At 51.2% G+C, this 21,644-nt stretch overlaps 3 protein-coding genes and 2 pseudogenes across 3 annotated transcripts; 3 read left to right on the top strand and 2 right to left on the bottom strand.

Moving 5' to 3' along the window:
* Positions 1-7: 7 nt before the first annotated feature.
* On the bottom strand, positions 8-949 carry SAPIO_CDS9565 (annotated as a pseudogene; the record flags this gene model as incomplete).
* A 1,914-nt stretch (positions 950-2,863) lies between these two features.
* Positions 2,864-4,135, top strand: SAPIO_CDS9564 (annotated as a pseudogene; the record flags this gene model as incomplete).
* Positions 4,136-4,631: 496 nt separating this feature from the next.
* SAPIO_CDS9563 (uncharacterized protein) lies at positions 4,632-6,276 on the bottom strand (the record flags this gene model as incomplete). Its single annotated transcript, XM_016790924.1, has 4 exons — positions 4,632-5,610; positions 5,681-5,729; positions 5,955-6,141; positions 6,247-6,276. The coding sequence occupies 4 exons, from the start codon at positions 6,274-6,276 to the stop codon at positions 4,632-4,634; spliced, it is 1,245 nt and encodes a 414-aa protein (XP_016639434.1).
* A 398-nt stretch (positions 6,277-6,674) lies between these two features.
* SAPIO_CDS9562 (uncharacterized protein) lies at positions 6,675-7,707 on the top strand (the record flags this gene model as incomplete). Its single annotated transcript, XM_016790923.1, has 2 exons — positions 6,675-7,527; positions 7,616-7,707. The coding sequence occupies 2 exons, from the start codon at positions 6,675-6,677 to the stop codon at positions 7,705-7,707; spliced, it is 945 nt and encodes a 314-aa protein (XP_016639433.1).
* Positions 7,708-16,709: 9,002 nt separating this feature from the next.
* On the top strand, positions 16,710-17,978 carry SAPIO_CDS9561 (uncharacterized protein; the record flags this gene model as incomplete). Its single annotated transcript, XM_016790922.1, has 3 exons — positions 16,710-17,373; positions 17,561-17,818; positions 17,914-17,978. 3 exons carry the CDS (start codon positions 16,710-16,712, stop codon positions 17,976-17,978), a joined length of 987 nt encoding a protein of 328 aa, XP_016639432.1.
* Between the last annotated feature and the right edge of the window lie 3,666 nt (positions 17,979-21,644).

The raw sequence follows: 21,644 nt of genomic DNA, 5'->3' as shown, positions 1-21,644 counted from the left end.
CTCATTTTCATTGCCTTCTCGACCTAGATTCCGATATCCTTTCTAGCTGGGCCAACTCCCTCCTATCCTTGGCGGCAATCTTCTTCCTCTTCCTGATAATAGTCTTCTCCACCTGTCCCTTCGTCATACCCTCAAACCTCTGCTTCAGCAGCTGCTTCTTCTGTTCTGACTTCTTCAAATAGAAAGGCGTCTTCCCCTGCTTCACCAGCTCCTTCTCTTTCTTCTTATGCTCCTCCAGCACCCGCTTCTCCTCATCCTTGCGCTTCTGCGCATCCCTTTTACCCTCCAACGACTTCAGCTGCCTCTTTAGCTCCTCCTTCTTGACCGTGTCCTTGGTCTTCTTGATCTTCTCCCGCAACTCCTTAATCTCCTTGTCGCGGTACTGGTCGAGGAAGGCGTAGTTTTTCCGGAATTCAGTCTCGTTGAACCTGCCGACGAGGGGGTCGAAGCGCGGATCGCCCCGCTTGATCTTGGGCGTGTTGTCGTTTAAAATAGAATCGTTGCCGCGGGGGACGGGCCGCTTGCTGGACATTTCCATGGGTGCGTGCTTGTTCGTGCGCTTGGGTTTTGTCCTGGCTTTATCAGGTTTGGGGGGCTTCGCATTCGAGTCGCGAGCGAAGAAGCGTTCTTTGGAAGTACTGTCTTGCGCCGTCTGCTGAGACTTTTCTTTGTTTAGAGCCGTGTGGGCCTTGAGGAGGTCGCCGAAGGAAACTTGGCCTAGGTCGACGGCGGGCGCATCCTCGTCCTCGTCCTCATCGTCCGATACCTCCTCGTCATCGTCTTCTTCGTCCTCATCACTGCTTAATTGCGCTACTTCTTCTTCTTCAGGACCTTCGGAGGCATCGTCGCTAGCGCTGCTGTCGTATTCGATATCGGAGTCGTCGTATTTTCGGGCTCGGACTCGCCTTTCGAGTCCGAGATTGCCGGCTTTGCGTTTTTTGGAGAGCATTTGTCTAGATTGAGAGATGCAGGCGATTCGATTCCGAATCAGAGGGTTCGGTTGAAATATCGAAAGTTGCGCTGTTGACCGCCGTTCCCTGAATACTTGAATTGTTCCATTAAGAGAGAAAAAAAAAAATAAAGGTTGGCGGGCAGCCGATAAGATAAGACAGGCTACCCCCACTACATAATATCAATCAATCCACCATCCTGGGCTCAACCAGGCTTCCCAGTGCAATCAATCTCGTCTTGAACAGGATTCCATATCAACCCTACTAGCTACTCAATCAATAACTTCAATGAAGATGCAATGAAATCCGGGGTTAGCTTGCTTGTTTCAACGTTGGGAAATTTGCTAGCTTATGTGGCAGTGGGGCTATACATCGAAGTATTCCCAGGATGGCAGCCATACTCGACTTTCTATTCTCCATGCACCGCTTCCAAGGCAACCTTTCTCAATATCAAGCGGAGATCAGACAGTCAAGCCAAGCATTATACAGACGGATACCAAAGTAATAGAGCTAGAAGAAAAGGCCACTTTCACAAACCTATCCTCGTAGCTTCTGCCTCGATAGCTGCATGGATCTCTTCATGCCTGGCCAAATCAACAACAGCGCCGGGCCAGTTTTCCTGAAGGTTAATGTGATCGTCGACCGTTCTATCAACCAAGAGATCTCGGAAAAGCTCGAATTCGTGATATTCCTCGATAAAGCCAGTATCCAAAGCCACCAATCAATCAAACCAGTGCCAATTCCATCCTCCAAGTGTCGAAAGAATTCGGAATCAAAATCTTCTGGCCACATACAATCACAGAAGAGCTGGTGGGCAATCCAGTCGAAAGGAGCTCTAGCCCCGAACGTCCGCGCGAAAAAGGCCAGATGAAGACCCATTTCCCAGGGGTGAGCAGATTGGAGGTCACTCGCAATACGGCATCGCAATTCCAAGGTCGATAAAAGTTGAAGGCCACTTCGAACTGGACAGTGTTTCTCAAGCCCGCGAGCCATCAAAGTCTGTAGGGAGACTCTGTGTAGCACATACTCCTTGGGTATAGCCCATTCGAACACCATCTCGTGGCGGAATTTACCTGGCTCGGAAAACCCACAGTCCTCTGCTAAGAGGCGTGCAGCATGGACTTGGGCAGGTCTCTCATTTTTCCATACCTTTTTTTTTTGGCCCTGTCCCTCGACCAGAAAGATATACTCGTAGTGTTAACAGTGATGGATGCGTGAAGACAATTCATTCGTCCGAGTCGTTGGGTGGTAAATGATTCTGAGCTGACTAAATCGAGGCTAACACAATTGCAAAGACCAATTCTGATCTGCAGCAGGCCAAACTTTTCCGGCTCGTTTCTCCAGAGTAGTTGGTACACTTTGAGAGCCAGAATTCTCCATTTTTATAATTTTTTTTTTGTATGGCATTTATATCAAGTCAACTTCACTCATTCACCCTCCTCTCTCCACAGAAAGAAAAGGCGCGTCTTTATATCTGCCAACTATTCTCACTCACTTCTTTACTTCCATTTTTTTCTTCGTCTTAGATGTGCAAGCATACTCTAGCCAGATCTCTTCATTCACTAAGACCCTCCCCAGAGCATCGTCAATTGTGGCAAGCCCTTCCCACCCCATCACCACTGGGTCGCCATTGCTTCCACATCCATAGGCCTCCTAGCCTCTCTAGAAATGGGTTCCCGTTCATTCTTTCCTCTAGAAATATAGCATATCTCAGAAAGAAATCACGCCTTGGGAAACCCTCTATGATGCAGCAAGACCTTAATACTGCAACAGAGGGAGTCTCCCTCAAGACACACCACAAACCACCTAGAAACCACACCTCTACTTCTGCAATAGCAATCACAACAAGTGAACAACTAACTTACGACTTGGGCTATTCCACATCTGAGGGTATCTTAGATCCATTAGCAGAAATGGCTGTCTTTAAGAGAAAGTCAAAGCATCGCCAATGCCAGCGACACACTCACAACAATCCCAACCCAATCCCCATTGGATCCCAAGGAGATGGCGACCTACACGCAGTCCTTTCACTGCCCCAGCATGGAAATCCTAACACGCATCATCGAGCCAAGGCTCATGGTCATAACCACAATGTTTCTGGAGCACACAATCCCAATGTCAATGACAATGGCAATGTGTCCCAGTCACCTCCCACTGGACATGTCTCGACTCTACCATCTCATCAGAAGTCTCCCCACAACAAGAAGCAGAAGAAGAAGAAGAGGAGGCAGAACCAGTCCCAAGCCCTTGACCAACGGACACAACAGAGTGGCGAGACGTCCTCTACCTTGCCTCTCAGTCCTCAAGACGCCGCTGCTGAACCTTCTTGTTCAACTGCGAACGTCTCCCAACCCGAGGAACAAAACTCGAACCCGCCTCACGGCCAGGCCCAACCACCCAACGCCCCTAAAATCAAAGGACGCAAGTCCAAAAAGAAGATGAGGCGAAACTCAAAGGTAGCCACTAGCATGAGCTTCGGCGAGATCCGCAAGATCGATCCCAGCATCCCTCGCCACCCCGAGTCCGTCATCTATCTAGGCGAGGACCCGAAAATGGTCCCGGTCCCCATGCCCGAGTACATCGCCCAGGCCCACCTCCCCGTCATGCCGACCACCGCCAGGCAGAACCTCCTCGTCATCCTCGATCTCAACGGCACCCTCCTCTACCGACCCAAGGCGTCCAAGAAACCCACAAGCTTCACGGCTCGCCCCTGGGCCGAGGAGTTCGTCCGCTCCTGCGTCGACAACTTCACAGTTGTCATCTGGTCCTCCGCACAACCTCGCAACGTACAGGCCATGTGCGATAAGCTGCTTCCCCCCGATGTGCGCGAGCGCATCGTCGCCGTCTGGGACCGAGACCGCTTCAACTTGCCTCCGGACTCCTATAACAGGCGCGTCCAGTGTTACAAGCGCCTCAAGACTGTCTGGAGCGATCAGAGCATTGTCGGAGCGCATCCCAACGCAGAGTTCCGAGCTCGCTGGGACCAGACCAACACGGTCCTGATCGACGACTCGGCCGAGAAGGCCAAGTCGGAGCCTTTCAACCATATCGACGTTCCGAGCTTCGTCCCGAGCTTGGGCGAGTCCGATATTCTTCACCAGGTGCACGAGTACCTGGAGAAGCTGTCTTACCAGGAGGATGTCAGCAGGTACATCCAATCTAGCCCCTTCAGGCCCCAGGCCTAAAGGGTGTCTAGATGCTGGGGTACCTACTGCGGTATAGTCCCGAGTGGGATGGCTTCTAAATTAGTTTCGTTTTCAATCCGTGGAGATACCCAATGAATTTGTTTCTTTTGTTCTGCATTTGGGCACGGCAAGTGGTAGCCATATATGCCAAGGGAGAAAGGGACCAATTCACTATAGTTATGAAATGAGCACATGGAAATTCACTTTGAAAACTGCTTGCATCGCCATGTTTCTTTTGTTATTCATCTCGTCTCTTCGTTTAGCAGACGCGCCCATGCCGTCCGCGTTCCTCATATGTACACATCATTTCATGTTGGACCAGTCAAGGCCAAACTCGTTATTCCCATTAACCTGCCCTTCCCTTTTGTTTTACCGACCATAACCCTTCCCTTTTCCCTTACCATGTCTCATCCTACTCCTCCCTGGCGACAAAGTCCAGCAGCAGAAGTCCTACCTAAACTAAACTAACGTAAACGAACTAGGGGGTTTTACTAGTTTATTTGAAGACCTTGCCAGCGGCATGGGGATACGTCTTGCCATCGATGACAAGAGGACGCTCCCAGGTCCACTCGTCCTCGACGTACTTGCGGTCCTCAGGGTTGGTGGGGTCGAGCTTAGTGAACTCGTAGCTCTCATAGTCGGGAGCGACGTCAAACACGGGCAGGTACTCCTGACCACGGATGACAAAGGCACCCTGGATGATAGAGTCATTGTTCTCACCGTAGACCGACGCGCAGCCGAAGACGTACTTGCGGGAAGCCTCGAGGCGGGCGTTCAAGCCACCGATAAGGTTGTTCGACATGAAAGTGAGCGTGAGCTCGTCATTGTACTTGTACTTAACCTTCCAGAGAGAGTAGTCCTGGTCGAAGGAGAGGTTCTCCCAGAACCACTTCATGGCATCAGGAGTCTCGTTGTTGGAGTACTGTCGCTTCCACTCGTCAAGAGGGACGCTGGGCTTGGCGAGAGCCTCGCAGGGGTGCTTGGGCTTGGGAGCCTCCTTGGGAGCCTCCTCGGCCTCGGCGGCAGGAGCAGCCTTGGGCTTAGCGGCCTCCTTGGGCTTAGCCTCCTTGGGCTTGGCAGCAGCCTTGGGGGCTACATTGGTGAGGGCAGGGACCTCGAGAAGGTCATACTTGGTCTTGACAGCGTCGAAGACGGGCTGGGCCACGATGGTCTGGAACCAGCGGGTTACGTTGGGGTTCTCCTCTCGCCATTGCTTGCCGAAGAAGAACTGGAAGCCACGGGAAATGATTCCGGCAGCGAAGAAGTCAGCGAGGGTGATGCGCTCGCCAACGAGGTAGGTGTTGTGGAGGAGGTGCTCCTCGACAACGGCGATAGCCCTAAGAGCCTTCTTGGAAGACTCCTCAACGGCCTTCTTGTTGTAGGGGTCCTTGCCAACGAGGGGTCGGAACCAGCCACCGATAGGAGGAAGGACCTCGGTGTTGAAGAAAGAGAGCCACTTCAGGATAGAGGCATAGCTGTTTGGGAAGAAAAAGAGAGGTCAGCAACTTGAATCGCTGGCTCCTGCTTCAGTGCGGGGGCACTCACTCTTGCTTGGTCTTACCCAAGAGGGTAGTCTTCTCGTTCTGGGAAGTAACTGTAGGATAACGTGGTCAACACATGGCTCGAATAACCTTGCAAATGAGAAAAAAAACAATAGCCAATATTCCCGAGAAAAATCAGATTTGGGGTATCCACACGAGGGTTTCGGATAGGGATAACTGTAAAAGTGTAGATTGGTCATCATGTTAAGGGGAAGAGAAGCCTCTGCTTTGCAGAGAACAGAATCAAGACAGCTAGGAAAGATCTTGTCAACACTTACTGTAGATGGCGATGGCAATGCACTCGGAAAGAGCATAGCCGTCCTCACCGAGGAAGGCAGGAACCTTTCCGAGCTTGCTGGCCTTCTGGTGCTCAGCAGTAGGGTTGCCAGCCTCGGCCTCGACGACCTCGAGATCGAGACCGTTCGCCTTCGCCACGGCAAGAATGCCGGTGGTGCGGGGGTTCTCCTGAGGGGTGTCAAGTTCGGCATCAGTAACCGGCTCTCGATGGCTAGGGCATCACGACGAGGAAGAGGGGAAAAGAGAAAGAAAGGAAGATAGAGCTGAACTCACAGGGAAAGTGAAGATCTTTCCGAAAGGCATTTTGAACAAAACTTCCTTGAAACAATTGACTATTGAGGAGTCTTTGCAAGGGAAGTGGGATGGTGTTGGGGAGAAGAAGGGAGAGGTTTGGAAAAAAAAAATTGAGGAGGCAGCAGAAGGGAAGAAAAAAGAAAATCTGGACAGCTTGTCCCACCTCTAATCTCCCCGCACAGCACGCCAGAGCTTTGGCTGGGCAAGTGTGTCATAAACTTGCAACGTGGTGGCTTCCGTGGCTTGACCTCTGGCCTGGCAACGGCCTTGTGTGGCTTGACCTCGAAACCACGCACGGTCCACCTCGGAGTCCCTGAACCGAGAAAGAAATTCTCATGTCTCTGGTGAGAAGGCTCGCAAGCACCCAGCATCTCGTGACAAGCCTCGACGGCAAGACTTTCACGACAATGAACGTCTTCGGTGCTTCAACGCGGCAATTACGGTGTCTACGGAATATTAGGTGCCCACAATGGCATGTCCCCGTGGTGCGGCCCCTCGCCCGGGGCATCCAAACGGAGAGCGGCAGCATCGACCAGAACGCCGTCGCGCAGCTCGAGACTAGCGGCGCCTTCGACATGAAATCCATCATGGCGGCGCCCGAGCTTCAACTATCGCAGATCAAGTACGCGCGTACGGTGCCCGTATCGCCCTCGTACTTCTCCCGAACCCCCCAATTCAACGACGAGCTCGTCAAGGTCCAGGGCCTTTTGACCAGGTACTTGGAGCTGCCGACGGTTCCCTCGCAACAGGCTCCCAGAATCGCGTGGAAGACGCTGGAGGATTATCGTGCGTTCACCGGAGAACACGTAAAGGCCTCTCATTTCGGAAGGGCTCTCAAGATTGCGAAGCGGTTAAACACAATCGACCCGGCTCTCGCGCCAAAGGAGGTCACGCAAGCCTTGGAGGTTTGGGCCAAGGATATCGATCCGTTCAGCAACAAGCCCAAGCCCATTCCCGTCGATAAGTTCGGCAGGGCTATCGGTGTCGGCAAGCGAAAGGAGGCTGTCGCTAGGGCGTGGGTGGTCGAGGGAACCGGCGAGGTCCTTATCAACGGCAAGACCCTCACCGAGGCGTTTGGCCGTGTCCATGACCGTGAGAGCGCGGTGTGGGCCCTCCACGCTACGAACCGCTTGGATAAATACAATGTGTGGGCGCTTGTGGAAGGTGGTGGACCTACTGGTCAGGCTGAGGCCATGACTTTGGCGGTGGCCAAGGCTTTGCTTGCTCACGAGCCGGCCTTGAAACCCGCTCTTCGACGAGGTTAGTATTGGAGTTATCATTATACGCATCCCTACAAAGGTCTCTCTCTAACGTCGTGGATGTTCGCTAACTCAATTCCATTTTGTAGCCGGCTGTATCACGAGAGATCCAAGAGAGGTAGAGAGGAAGAAGGCCGGTCACCTCAAGGCCCGGAAGAGGCCGGCCTGGGTCAAGCGATAAGAGAATTGTTTTCGAGGGAAACGGCACCGCTAGCGGCGCCATCCTGCCTCAGTTCAATGCCATTTCTTTGGTCATGACTGATGGCAATAATGTAATCTTAGCGCAGCATATCCAGATACAGTGTACCACCAGATGTCATATTTAGCACCAGCACCAAAAAAAGCACCTCTTGAACCATTCTCGATGACATGGTGATTCCCAATGTTGAAACCCATTTCTGTCGCCTAAAAGTAACTAATTACCCAACTTCGCGATGATCTGCAAGTCGTCCTCCTCGCTTGCTTCCTCACAGAATCGCCATCTCCTCTCTATTTCCCAGCTCCCAGCTCCCTAGGTTTCTTGGAACCTACTTTTCTTTCTATTATTACCCCCGAATGTTATTTATCCGTTGCTAGGGATGCGCATTGGCCTCTGAAGGATTGCCATCCCATCCATCATGTCGTGCAACATGACGTCTCCGAATAACAACCGGGCGTGGCATCCGGGATTCGCTTTCCACATTCGCATTTTGCCATGTTGCCGACGGCAGTTCCCGCACCTCACAGGCACGAGTCATATGAGTACACCGTCTGCATACGCCATCAACGTATGCTCTCGGACCCCATCCTCTTGCATTTCTGCCTCGGTCAGACCGGGAAACACGGGGTCTCTGGTTAGCATTCATGGTTCGTGGCTCATGGCTATAAAACAGATTAATACAAGCAATTTATGTTCTCCATGCGCTCCCATGTACGACAGACGTGTAAGCGGCAATACGACTTTTCCATCCTGTTGGTCCACGGTTGCATCGCATCATGAACTGCGAAGCTCGATAGATTGAGGAGGACGAAACGAAACAAATCATCATAAGATTCGTCGATCCGGGAGTTGCCCCGGAGTTGCTGAGCTGTCATCTTCCCATAAACACAATTAAAGTATTGACCATGGCTCGATTTCTACAAAAGTACTTGCAGTAGTTTACCTTCTTTTGAACAGAATGTTTCAACTAATCAGACTATGGCATACGCAATATACGCAGTATTAGTACGCATACGTCGTAGTCTGAGAGCATGAGCAGCCAACCCTTCATACTACAACTCCCGCAGGTGCAGGGATGCCGTGGGGGGCCGATGGGCGGGACAGATTTCAGTCGGACAAAAAGACTGACTGCGTCCTTGAGGTGGATGTGTACTTGTACGGTTGTACTCTGTAGGTGAGTGCTCACATTCCATCGACCAGAATGGGACGTATATACCGTCTTGATATAAACTAGGCTCAAGCCACCAGGATCCAAGCCGCAACCCGGAGTCCGACCAACCGAACATACATGTAGTACACCTCACACTCCGTTGGCAGGAAATAAAAAAGTACCATCCAACGCAACAGCATCAGCATGACTCGACATGCATGCCGGCCTGTTAATTCCTTAATATGACGGGGAACCGAGAGCACAGACCCTTAGTTTTGATGTGGCATCACGGTCCATAGAAACGTTCTCGAATGATTTGAGGGGCTGCAGGAATGGACCAGCGTTTCAGAAGCCACTCTGTTGTTATTATTCCGCGCCTGATCTTTCTTCGATAGAGCCGCAGCGCATTTTCCGATATGCATTGTATGAGATCAGTGCTTTAGAATGGGGAAATGCTTAAACCAGGTTGCGAGCGCCAAGTTGTCATTATATCCATGCCTCGCGGCATCTCCGTAAATGCCTGATAGATGTTTCCTTTTTCGTAATAAAATAACTAGGACCAGTTTCGCAAACTTTTTTTTTTTTTTTTTAAATTCCTTTCTCTCTCTCTTTTTCCCCAGCTCGAGCTGGCTGATCGTGGCGATCGGTGCAGCTGCGCTGCGTGTGAAGATGGGATGTGGACACCTCACTGCAACCGTCGTATCCAGGATCTACGGGCCTAGTGGCGGCTGTTCATCATTAGGCTGAGATCTACTCAGATACATCGACCTTCCCAGGCGTACTTCGTATGGATTTCCTCATCCACCACGAAAGACTCTGACTGTTTACTACGAATAGTATTATCGTGTCTTGATATCGACCTCCATTATCTCGCTCTGTGCCGTCCGGGGTGTGAAACAAGTCACTTGCAGTAAGCCCCCGTGCCGTTTAAAGCAAGTCCCTGTTGGTGCATGTGTATTATAATAATACTTCCTTAGTTATTCAGACAGGCCAAGTTGTAAGTCATGTTACGTACCATCGATCCTGAACCTCTCTGGTGCGCAACCGTATAAAGTTGTATGGAACCCCAAGTTCGCAGAAAAGGTAGCAAAACACAAAAATGCAAATAAGCTGCAGAATCCCCAGGGTCATGCACGTCATCCGACGACACAAGACTGTACTTCGTACGTTACAATCCTGTTCGGTCGTGACCGCGGTAGCGAGTTCCTCATTAAAAACTCACGAATTTGGAGAAAGTCTGGGGCGGTTCCGACGGAAGGTGGGACTAAGGAAGTGGGGACTCGGAAGGGCAACGGCGATGGGCTTACATTGCCTTCCGCATGCAAACGGCAAAGGTGTTCCTGCCAGTAACCATTCATGTCAAAGGACGATATCTTACGGACCCTCCTGTCACATGCGCGTCAGAGTGTGGGCTTCACATTCGATCCTTCCGCTCAACTGTGATAGTGAGAATACATATCCTAGTATACATTGATGTACAGCGGAAAAGAAGAAGTGAGATCATGCAAGATGTAAGTACGATATGCGAGCAGGCTTGTGTGAGATTCAAGATGCTAGCGCCAGACATTCCGCTCGACCAGGGACGGGGCCAAGACACTAAGAGAACCGGAGAGAACGCCCTCTTTCGGAGGGTTTTCCGAGAGCCCACGCCAGATCGACGGCGGCTGATTGGCAAAATTGGCTTGCGTGGAGGGAGCTTCCCGGGTAGGTACCTGGCAGCATAATCTGATTTCTTCGCACAGTGTTTTGAAGCTTTTTCCTGCCGGCAGTCCTGGTCCAACGTACCCACACATGATCACATTTCCCCATTGACATTTTTGATATCAATCAAATTGGACCTTCCGCGATGCAATAACCTGTGCGTCGCAAGTTATTCTGCTCCTCTGCATCTACTGCCAGCTGGACTCGTACTACACCACATTAGACATACCATCCTTGAGTCGCGGGGTCAGACCCTTCTTGCCTTACTTCGTACAAGCACGAAGTTACCTGTGTACAACTGTTACCATTTGCTCCCACCGGAGAATACATGGGGAAAAGGGCAGCTGTATCGATGAGCTAATGTATGATGTATCGAGGTACCTCGATACCAAGCCCACCCCATGCAATCGATGGGTCGTCGTGTTTCATTGGAGCCAGAACCCCGGTCATTTTGGCTAAGGGATACTCGGCTTCTTTCGACGACACTCCATTCGAACTACGATTTCCCCTGCCTTCCGACATGGTTCAAGGTTCTTATTTTAAACAACACAGAGACCCCCGCCATCATCCTCTCATCTTCTGGGCTTCTTTGCCCTCTGCCCGAGTACTGGTACTTTGGCTCCTAATCATTACGCAAGCTGGGAGGAATGGCAGCAATTTTTTGGGGGGAAAAAAATTCCCTCGACTTGATTGCTGGTTCCCCTGACCAGGACACCCCCCTCAGACATCGGAGGTTAAGAGACCTCCCCTGTTTATTCCTCGACCCTCCAATTTTGTAATTCTTTTCTTGGATCATTCATTGTTGGGATCCCCTGTCGCTTTCCACTCCAGTGTCTTGAAGTATTTCGTACCACTTCGTCGTTCGGGTCTTGTTGATAGCTGTTCGGCGGTCGCAGGAGCAAACGTGCGCGCGGAGAAATTATCTCGCCGCAGTTGCCCGGCCTCTGACACTTGACATCGGGGAAAAGAGGATGTGGGCCATCTGTCTTGCATGGGAATGGGAGGGAGGGCGCACTAGTCCAGCCCAATGCCGTCCCAGAAGCGGGCAGTCAGTGAATCGTCCAGCCGCATCCATCTTCCCCCAATTCCTCGAACACGATATTTCGCGCAGGACCAAGTGGATCGCGAGATATCGAATAATCGTTCGTATCTATTCTCGTGACCCTTCATTCGCCTAATTATCGTGACGAGAGGTCCACCCATCAGGAATGCTGGTGGAGTTGCGCTTGCTACTTAGACACCGCGGGCCGCTTTTAGATCACCGACGTCCCCGATACCTTCCATGATTATGCTGATGGTGATACTGAATGGTGCCAACACGCCTGCTTCGTATTGCTTACTACCCTAGAAGCCAGTTATCGAGGAGCTGAGAGGCAGCTTCTGGCATTTCTTGGTTGCAGTGTCTTCGGGAGAGGACCACTTCTCCATTTAGCATCCATTTAGCACACCAAGCTAGAAATGGTAGGTACGGAATGTCCCTACCGGGCGAAGTAGCGCGTGTCTCGTACTATCCTACTATCCTGGAGCTGTTACGCTCCGCGGCTTCGCGACTCTTTCTAGAACACCGGCTGCTACGAAGTAGTCCGGAAGAGTGGAGGTGAGGTTCGCGTCTTGGTCGCAGCAACTCCAATCCCCACTTCCACACCATCGGCTTCCCCGGCTGTCGCCTTGACGGACCAGGCAAAAGGCAGCAAAACAGCAATTTACGCACATGCGATGTTACATGTCGGAGATTGTAATAGTAGCAGCCGAATTTAGGCCGAACCCTTCTGAACCCGATGTCCAAATAATGCCTGGCTGGTTCATGTTTGGATGGGCATGGATTGCTGGTCCAGCACTTTTGTCGCAGCCAAGTTTAAAGTTTAGGCGCAACAAGAGAAAGGCTACCTTAGAGAACCAAAACGAGCCGGACCACATGGCATTGTGGGTGAACAGGAGCCGGAAATGGAACCGGTCGAAGTTAGAGTCGGCACGCCCCTTAAATCTGCCATCATGCGGTAAACGTGGTCTGGTCTGGTCCTGGCTGGTTTACAACAGTGAACTCACCACCTTCTCTTACACCGGCCAGGCCGTCTGTCCCAGGTTGGGCTCTGGCGTTGCCATGGTAGAAATCAAACACAAGAACTAGAACGTCATATCTTTGGATACGCCTCAAGTTACCAGTGTATACGAAACATGCCACGTCAAGTTATTAAGCAAGGGGGTTTGGGAGTTGATCGATTCGACCCTGCCCAGGAATCTTGTGCGTATCAATACCAATGCAGGAAGACAGCAGATGGCAATGAATTAAATCGACCAGGATGGGCAGAGGGCCCCGATCTATTTGATGCCCTCTTCCACTGCCGGAGAGAGCGCAGAGGTCACTTGTTACTCCAAGTCTCCAAACTAAGAGATCATTTTGACCCCTATGCTCACTTTGCGCCAACTTACAAGAGGCTGTGCCAAATCCTTTCCCCTCCACCAGAATAGCTCAGATCCACTCTAACCACGCGACCTCGTTCCGAAGCAGGGGTTAGCCTGTCCTCAGTTCGATTACTATGAGCCAAACTTATTTTTAAGTTATCAACGAACGCTGGGTTGCCAGCCACAGAGGCGATCACGCCAGGTGGTAAGGGGAGAGCCGTCGTAACCCCGTCGGATTGATCCACCTCACACCAACATTTGATCTTGGTCAAGCTCCACAGCAGTTCGCATGAATACAGGATTACCAGAGTTTCTGACCTTTTTGTTTCGTTCCCTTGGATTTCTACCCTTTGACGGCCCTTCTCGTTTGTGCATCCCGGACTAGTCTACTCGCATCATCTGACCACGTCCCATCACGGTAAGTGATTCTGTTTCTCCTTCATCTCACCAAGCCATTCATGATATCCATTTTACTCCCCACGCACCTGCCCCCGCCCTGTAAGCCACCTTCCATCAGTACGGCTGTATGCGTTCACTATATCCACCATCGCGCCTTTTTCGCCACGGCTATCCAACAGTCTCTCCTGTCCCCCCACCTTAGTCGTCAAAGCCGCTACTTCCTTAGCGCAGATATATGGGTATGTACTTCGTATGAGGAAATAGCCCGGCGGACTTCTCAATCGCCCGGCTGCTGATTAGACTATCATCCGGTAGGAGAAGAGCCCCAACATGCCTTTCCGACCCTCATCTACACTGACGGACACCCGTCTCGAACCTTGTACCTGTTGTACCTGTACAATATAGAGACAACATTGACGGCAGATCCTCCACATCTTGCACTACACAACACCACCGAGCACCCTCCCGTCTGCAACATTGAGCGATGAAGTCTCTGCCAAACCAAAACGCCACGCTTCAAGTAATGGGAGGTTACGACTAATATGAGCCAAGGCCGCTAGGAATGAAATCAGCCACCACTGCCCACTAGCATTCTGTCCGGCGCTGGATTGTCTTGCAAATTGCGAGTTCACAAGACCACCGCAACACGTCAAAACGATCAAATCAATCTTAAGCCAGGCCAAAGCGCCCGCCCCGCTTGAGTCGGCTGCTCTCACAACACGCAATAAAACTAGGCTAGCCTCAGGGGGGCAGGTAAGTGGCACGTCGATTTTCATACGTTGTTCGATGGGCATTACAGATCCAGTGTTACAGTAGCCCGTACCTCGAAACAGTGCCTCGCAATGTTCTAGAGTGCGTGACATGGAGGGGAAGAGAAGGGGGCTCATCCTCATGCATTGCATCTGCACATGCCTGGTTCCTGCACTCTTGCATTCTGCACTTTGTGGTCTTTGCACTTACACTACATTCATGACACACTCGCAGCTCCACAAATTCGTTACTAGTCTCTCCTTCCCATTTTTCCCCGTCCTATCCCATTCGGCAAGTGTCAAGGCCTTCCATGTTCCTCCAACATGCCATGCTAGGGCCCCGCCTGCTTGCATCGAGCGAAGTGTACTCGATGTACTTGTACGTATCACCTTACGTACAGCAGCCTGTAAGGATTATCGTGCTGTTGGGCGGTTCGGGTTTTAAGCCAGCCAGCTCTGATCTGCCTTCCATACCATGACCCTGCCTGGTCCACTCCAGCGCGGATATTATCTTGTCTGCTCCTTCCTTACCCGCATTATCCAAAGCCAGGCCACCCCTAGAACCTTCCCCTGCTGTCGTGTACACTGCTGTTGGTCTCTCTGGATGTCCGTATGTACTTCGTTTGTTGATGTACAGTATACAAGTACAACATGCCCGGTTTCGTTCTTGCCTTGTCATGGACAAGTCAAGGTCTTCCATGCTTCTTTTTTTCCCCCTTCCTTCCTGACCCTAGGCCAAGCAAATCGTAGCTTCTTTCCATATTCTTCCGTACCCTGAGGGAGCCATCCAGACTCCCCCCCCCTCCCCGCCTTCGATCCACACCACACCAAGACACCCCTCCCCCTCTGATTTCCATGAACATACACGCATGCACTCCTCCACCTTACAACATAGACTGCGCGACTACACTACTGTAACCTTCACCTAGTCGCATGGCTTGCCCCCATCTTGCCCTACGAGTAATATCGAGTTTTGTCGACTCGTCGTGCATCGATGGTGGAGATTGCTAGTACCATTCCATGCAGCGCACTCGATCACCCTCTCTTCTTCTTTTGTTTTTTTCTTTTCTTCCCCCCGGTAGTCCTCTTCGCCTTCACTCCACCCGGACGAGATCTGTTTCATTTACATCCTACATCTACGCGGACTAATCTGTTGACTCTTAATGCCCTTCAGTCCTTCGACATCGCTCTCCCACAAATATTTCGCATCTTGCCTAACCTGCAGTAATCCATGAACGAGACTTACAATAAGAAGCTTTTCCCTTTCTCACGCCTACACTCCTTGCAACCTTCGGCGTCCCAACTAGCCCCTCTACTTTCGTTCCACCGTCATATCCTTTTCCACAACCACTAGCTTCCTTACCTTTACGGTTTATATCTGCTCTCCCGTGTGCGTAGCTCAAACCCCCGGTGGCCTGGGGTCTTAGAAGCTGCTCGAAACCTGCCATCCGCTGCAGCCAGTTCAGCCGTTGTCGCATCCTCACGACTATCACGACAATAGCCGGACCAGGGACCCATCCATATAGTGGAAACCTACCATCTCGGTGCGCGGTCTGATCAGGAAGTCGTCTCTCCTGCCAGTCCTACGACAGCTTACGCCTGGGGATGGTGTGACCCCATCTAACGGAGAATTTGAAGCTATCCCACAAGACACCAATATCGGTCAGCCTCCAACGAGACACTATCTGGCCCATAAGTGGCGCCAGGAATATCTTAGTACGGTGTGCGAGTCTGTGGGAGGACGTTTTAAATACGACGGCTACCTCCACTTCGTGTGGATAGGTCATTCGGTCGGCTAGACCCTACCTCATCTGTCCTTCAACCTCTTGCCGTTCCTGAGAAAAGGCGGCGCCTTGTCATATAAACTAACTTGCGCCCAGCCATTCTTCTCTTCTCCAGACTTAGAGCCAGAGGCACCCCTGACTAAGGTTGCACCCGATCTCGACAGCCGGACTTTTACTCGATATATCCCTGGATCTCCCCCACCACACCGACTAAACATCGTTTCGACTTTAACTTCCCGCAATTTTTTCCTCGATATTTTTTTTTTGGCCTTCTCCTTCGCGCGCATTTCGCGACGAGTCTCTGACTCGATTCCTTGACTAACATCTCTCGTCGCCTCCATCGTTTGATCGAGCCGGCGTCTTTTTCCTAGCGGAGTCTAGCCAAAGCGTTTATCGCCACATATCCTTGCGCCTTCTTCTTTCTTAAGTGGAGGTACCGGTATCTTTTGAAATCACACGTGGGCGCCGACTATTTGTCGACTACTTAGGAGCGGCGTCATTCTCGAGCCACCTGACGACTCTTGCGAAACCTCTACTCGACCGGCGGCCGTCCTTGGAGTCTGCGCAACTGGCATTTTCAAACCACAGCGCCCCCCCCTTGGTTTAGTTGGGTGTCTGATTGTCTCTCACGGCTGACACATACGCTCGAGGTTTGCATACCGATACAAGCTTCGGAAACACGAAGCTCCGCGGGGTATGGACGACCCCCATAATCGTAGGAGGCAGAATGAACCGCCTGTTCACGGCGTAAACAACCCCCGGTATCCACTACAAGACCCCCAGCAATCTCGGCGCAACATGGCAGGCAGTGCGACTGAGCGGTTTCGGCCAGCGCCGCTCAACACGTCAGCGACTCGTGGACTGGGTGGAACGAGTGGTTATGGCGGATACTATCAGGATTCGGCGTCAGCCTTCCCCGGAACGGGCCTCTCCCAGGCCGCTATGCCATACCAATCAGCGGATTACAGTCATGATACGCGACAGCAGCAGACGTTCGGAGCTTATAACCCCAATATGATGTATCCAGTCAGCCAGACGGGCGCCCAGAATCCCTACGACACGTCCCAGCAATTCCAAGGTCGCCAGGGCGGAGCCATGTCGATGATGCCCAGCGAAGTGCCCCAGTACTTCCAGTCCGATACTGGTTCGGGAGCCACAGCGTCCGCTCTACCAGCTGCCCAGTCCTCTAGTGCGTACCAGCAACAACAGCAAATGCCAACTTTCTCGGGTGCAGTGCCTTCCGTTGGAGCGGGATTAGGGAGCTCCCAGGCTACGACAGCAGGTGTAGGCGTTGAGGAATCCGACTATGCAACAGCAGGACCAGGAATGGAAGAGCGGTGGGCCGACTACCAAACCCGACTGGCAACCGTATTTCAGGATATTCGGAGTGGATCCTTGAAAAGGGCAAGTGAGACACTTTTGGGAGTCTCTAATTGGCTGTTGACACAAGTTGTGGATTTGGGTATGTTACAATTTCTGTCACTCACAATCACTACCTTTTTGGTAGTGTACATGCAATGCATGGACCACATGCAGGCACATCCCACTTCGTTGCATGCACCCCCTTTCTGTCCATGATCTGTCTTTGCCCTCCAAAAAAACCATTGTCTGTTCGCCAAACTAACCAGGATGTAACCTATGATTGGCAGGCCTCAATGTCGACGACCGAACCCTCCATGCAGATCGGCTCAAACTATGGAACAACTTCAACCATGCATGGCTGGGGCTGTTCCAGAAGCAGAAAGACATGACGGAGTCGGAACAAAAACCTCGGGGAGCCGACAGCCTACTATCCAAGGACGATTTGGAAAAGATGGGAAAAGAACTCGTCAGGCTTTGCGACGGCATTGAGAGGCATGGGCTCGTGGACTACCAGTATGGGGTTTGGGAGGAGCAAATCATTACGGGTAAGTGTGTGCATCGACTATGCGCTCGTTTGGGGGTAGCAAGTGAAAGGTTTGCCCGAGAATTATTAGAGTGACTGACAGAGTGCTGCGCCCAGTGCTCACCGAATGCCTCGATCTTTGCGAATCTGGAGATGAGGCTGGTCCGAGCGGCGGGTCATAAACGGAGGTCTTCCACCAACCATCCCCTTAAATTTACTCGCGGTTGAAGAGGAGTCTCTGGATGTTGCTCGAGTCGTGGATGCACACCGGTACTTCACCGATCTATTCATTGTGCATTCGCCTCAGACTTCCCCTGTCTGACACTCAAGTTCTCCGATACAGAGCCCTCGCTCGAGGAGTTGTGGTCGGTCTGATCCCCTAAGCAAGGCCATGTTTCGGGTGAAGCATGCCAGTCCTCCCTTCCCAGACCTGTTTATTGCTTTGCAGCAACATCCCCATTAAGGAAGTGTCCTAAGGTCGCAGGATGCTCTCTTCCACATTCTTTCCGGAAGCCCTTGGATCTCGCAGCGAGTCTGAAGAAAAGGCCCCACGGAGGACATGCAGTTTTGGTTCCCTCCCCACTTCCTTCGTTTGTCGGGCCCTCCGTTTGTTCCTTCAACTATGACCCACTCTCCGCGATAAGATCTCAAGCGGCACTGGGCTCTTTGCTCCAATGCCTCGGTATGGCAGCCGCCGCTTCCGTTTTCCTCCATCCGGTGTCTATTTTAGGTTCTGGTGAGGCAGGCCTCATGGTTTCTTCTTCTTCTTCTTCTTTTTCTTTGTCACCGCTCATTTACGCTCTGCTGTTGTGTTGCTTCAATGGTCTTGCCTAGGCATGATCAGTTTCTTTTGTGATTTCTCTTTTCTTTCCGTTCCCCTCCCGCCCCCGAAAGGTCTGATCTGGTGGAGAATTTTGCTACGTGGATACGAGAGATGATACCCCGAATGGAATGGATTGCACTAAATTACGGGAAAGTGACAGCTGACCCTCCCTCTATTTCCTTGACTTTGGGCACCTGGTGTTTGGTGTGTGTGTGTGCGTGTGCGTGTGCAATGCATACGCTATGGACCAGTTAGTTGATATTGCGCTTCCGACTTTGGAAGTCGAGCGGCGAGCGGAGTTGCAGCATTGTTTGGGGAGTCGAGGCGTAAATTATTGTGTTATTTCCCAGTTTCGCCTCAGGTAGGCTCGAGCTTTGGCTAGTGGGTTCGCGAAGGGACAAAAAGGCCAGGGAACGGACATGATTTTATGTTAGACAGCCAAGTCATCTACTAGAGCAGAAACAGGAGATGGTCCCCACGGGCAAGAGGATATTTGGCGTTTTGCGGAAGTATACTACTCATGCACTGGCGCTGGTTTTTTTTTTTTTTTTTTCTTTCTTTCTGAATTTTTTTTCGACCTTTTTTCTTGGATATTTTGATTCATCACGCTGTCTTCCATCATTATCTCTTTTTTCCGGTGCAGGGGGAAATAAGGTGAGGACGAATCCTTTGCAGAGCAGTTGGCCCTGTTCTTATCCATGTTGTTCCATAACATGAGAGAGGATGGACAAAGTACGTGATTACTATGGGCGAGACTTGGTCAAAATCCTATTATTCAAGAAAACGTGCAAATGCTTACCTCGGCAAGGTACTGAGAATTTCGTTACGCACGCTAGGCGTGAAAACCTCCGAAGTCAAGTGGATTCCAGCACTCTACACATCACTTTCGTCTCCTCCTGGTGAGCTAAAATTGGAAGTGGGAAGAAGAGCGGCTGATTTGTTTCTCCTCCGAAAGCCGGCTTTGGAGCCCAGGAGATGGTATACGAAGATATGCTCGTTTTCTGGTAACAGGTTGCACTCCCCAAGACGCTATGCTCTTTCAAGTCGAAAGCGCCGAATTGGGGGGGCTGCTAAAATTTGCAAGATATTATGCACTGTCGAAGCTCGTTGGGCATCAACGTTCAGACTTCTCGCGAGGAAAAAAAGAACAAAAGGATCAAGGATATCACTGTTCAACCGGTGAAGAAACGAAGCAACAGGTTGAGACTGGGGTAGTGCCCTCAAGTAGCCCCTACACTCGCAAGTCCGAAGTACACTAGTACTATCAGTACTGACAATCTCAGGCCCTGCAACAAGGAGGTCAACTTTGTGGAGCATAGGGCAGGCCTGCATCTGCTAAGAAACCAAGATTTCATGCATTGAAGTGTATTCCAAAACTACAAACCCACAGAGGCTGGGGGAGGCAAAGTGTGTGTGAAGCGTGAGTGCGAGTGCAGGTGCGAGGCGGGGGTGTCTAACCAGCTCGGCGGTACTGGTCCCTGGTCTTCGGGAAGGATTCGGCAGGTTGGAGTTTCAAAATCGAAGGCGTCTTGTTGCGGATTCACTCGCCTGGCGGAGGAATACTTCGTAGGTACCCTGGTGGTCACTCTTAACTAGGGTTTTCACACCAAAACCCTTTTGGAGACGCTCAGAGGATTCAATTCGGAGCAGTGGATGAGTTGCCAGCAGGAGGTACACTACTTCAACAGATTTGAGGTTGTAAGTTGAGGAAATGTACCTCTACATTTTGGAGGCGTCTGGCCCAACCCAGACCATAAAGATTCTGGGGTGAAAGTCTGGAATTGAAGTGCGGGGCATCCTCATCTGCGAAAGCATGACGATCCGGGAATATTGAGCTTTTTTTTTTTTCTTCCATTCGCCCCGGCTCTGAAGATCGACAAGAGCCACTCCTCCCTAGTGCATGCAGCACTGGTGAAGATTTTAGAGACCAGGTTCTCGGTACCACGCTAGCGTCGAGGAGGATAAAAGTACACGACCAAGCAAGTGTACTTGGATACTATACTCCAAACTCATTGTCTCAGAATCCACTACTAGTAATGAAGTGCATTAGCGCGATGCAGCCCAAGGGCAAATGGGAGGGCAAATCGCGGATAGCATTTTATGAGAGCCAGCTGATGATGAACCAGATCGAGGAGACGGAGCGAGCTACTTCGTATACGGCTGTCCAGTCGGGTGGATGAGAGCGTAGAGAAAATTCTACGGGACCCGTTGGCAGCAAGAGCGGTTTTTTTTTTTTTTTTTTTAAAGGCCCGCCATGCCCTACGAAGTACTTCGTACTTGGTCCTCCATAGGCTAACATTGACCGGAACAGACCGGTTGAACGAAGATTCCAGCGCAGCTGCCTTGAAGATCAAAGGATTTGGGGAGACTAGCGCGGCTCAGGGTGTGGGACTTCGGGTTCTGCGAATGATTACTTCCTACTTCACAAGGTATTAATAGTTGTAGCTTTTTGTAGTGTACACCCACCCCATCCATACTTCGAAACCCAGCCAGATCGTTGGGGACGCTAAGAGAAGGTGCACCTGCTATCTGCTACCCACGAATAGTAATATCAATTCATTTACTTCGTACCTGCGTAGGCCCCAACTCGTGTGTACCTCAATACATTGGTATCAATCAAGACCCTCAATCTTCGATTTGATTGATCATTGCAGTTTCCATCAATCATTTGATGTACATGTACGACGTCAAGGTGGCTTGTCGAATGAGTAGCGGCGATCAAGATCTCCCTTTAGACTCAACCGGCAGGCTCGATCATGGTGCTTGAACTTGGACGCCTGGCTGGTTAGTAACTACACCGCATCAACCGATCAATTGGCTTAGTACCTGTGTACTTCGTCGTTTTAGTTGGTTGAGCAAACAGTACACCCAAGCTCACCAGACCGCTCTTCCCGTTTCCATCCACTGTGTTTCGTAGGGCAGCCACAAACTTCAGGCGAACAGGTCAATCTCGTCCATGCCCTCAACGTCCAATTGAATCAGCCTGGCAAAAAAAAGTTACCGGCCAAAACCACTTTGTACAGAA

This window comes from Scedosporium apiospermum, assembly GCF_000732125.1.
Source record: "Scedosporium apiospermum strain IHEM 14462 chromosome Unknown SEQ_SAPIO_0143, whole genome shotgun sequence".
NCBI classification, from domain to species: Eukaryota; Fungi; Ascomycota; class Sordariomycetes; order Microascales; family Microascaceae; genus Scedosporium; species Scedosporium apiospermum.
This window is presented reverse-complemented; position numbering and strand designations above follow the sequence as displayed.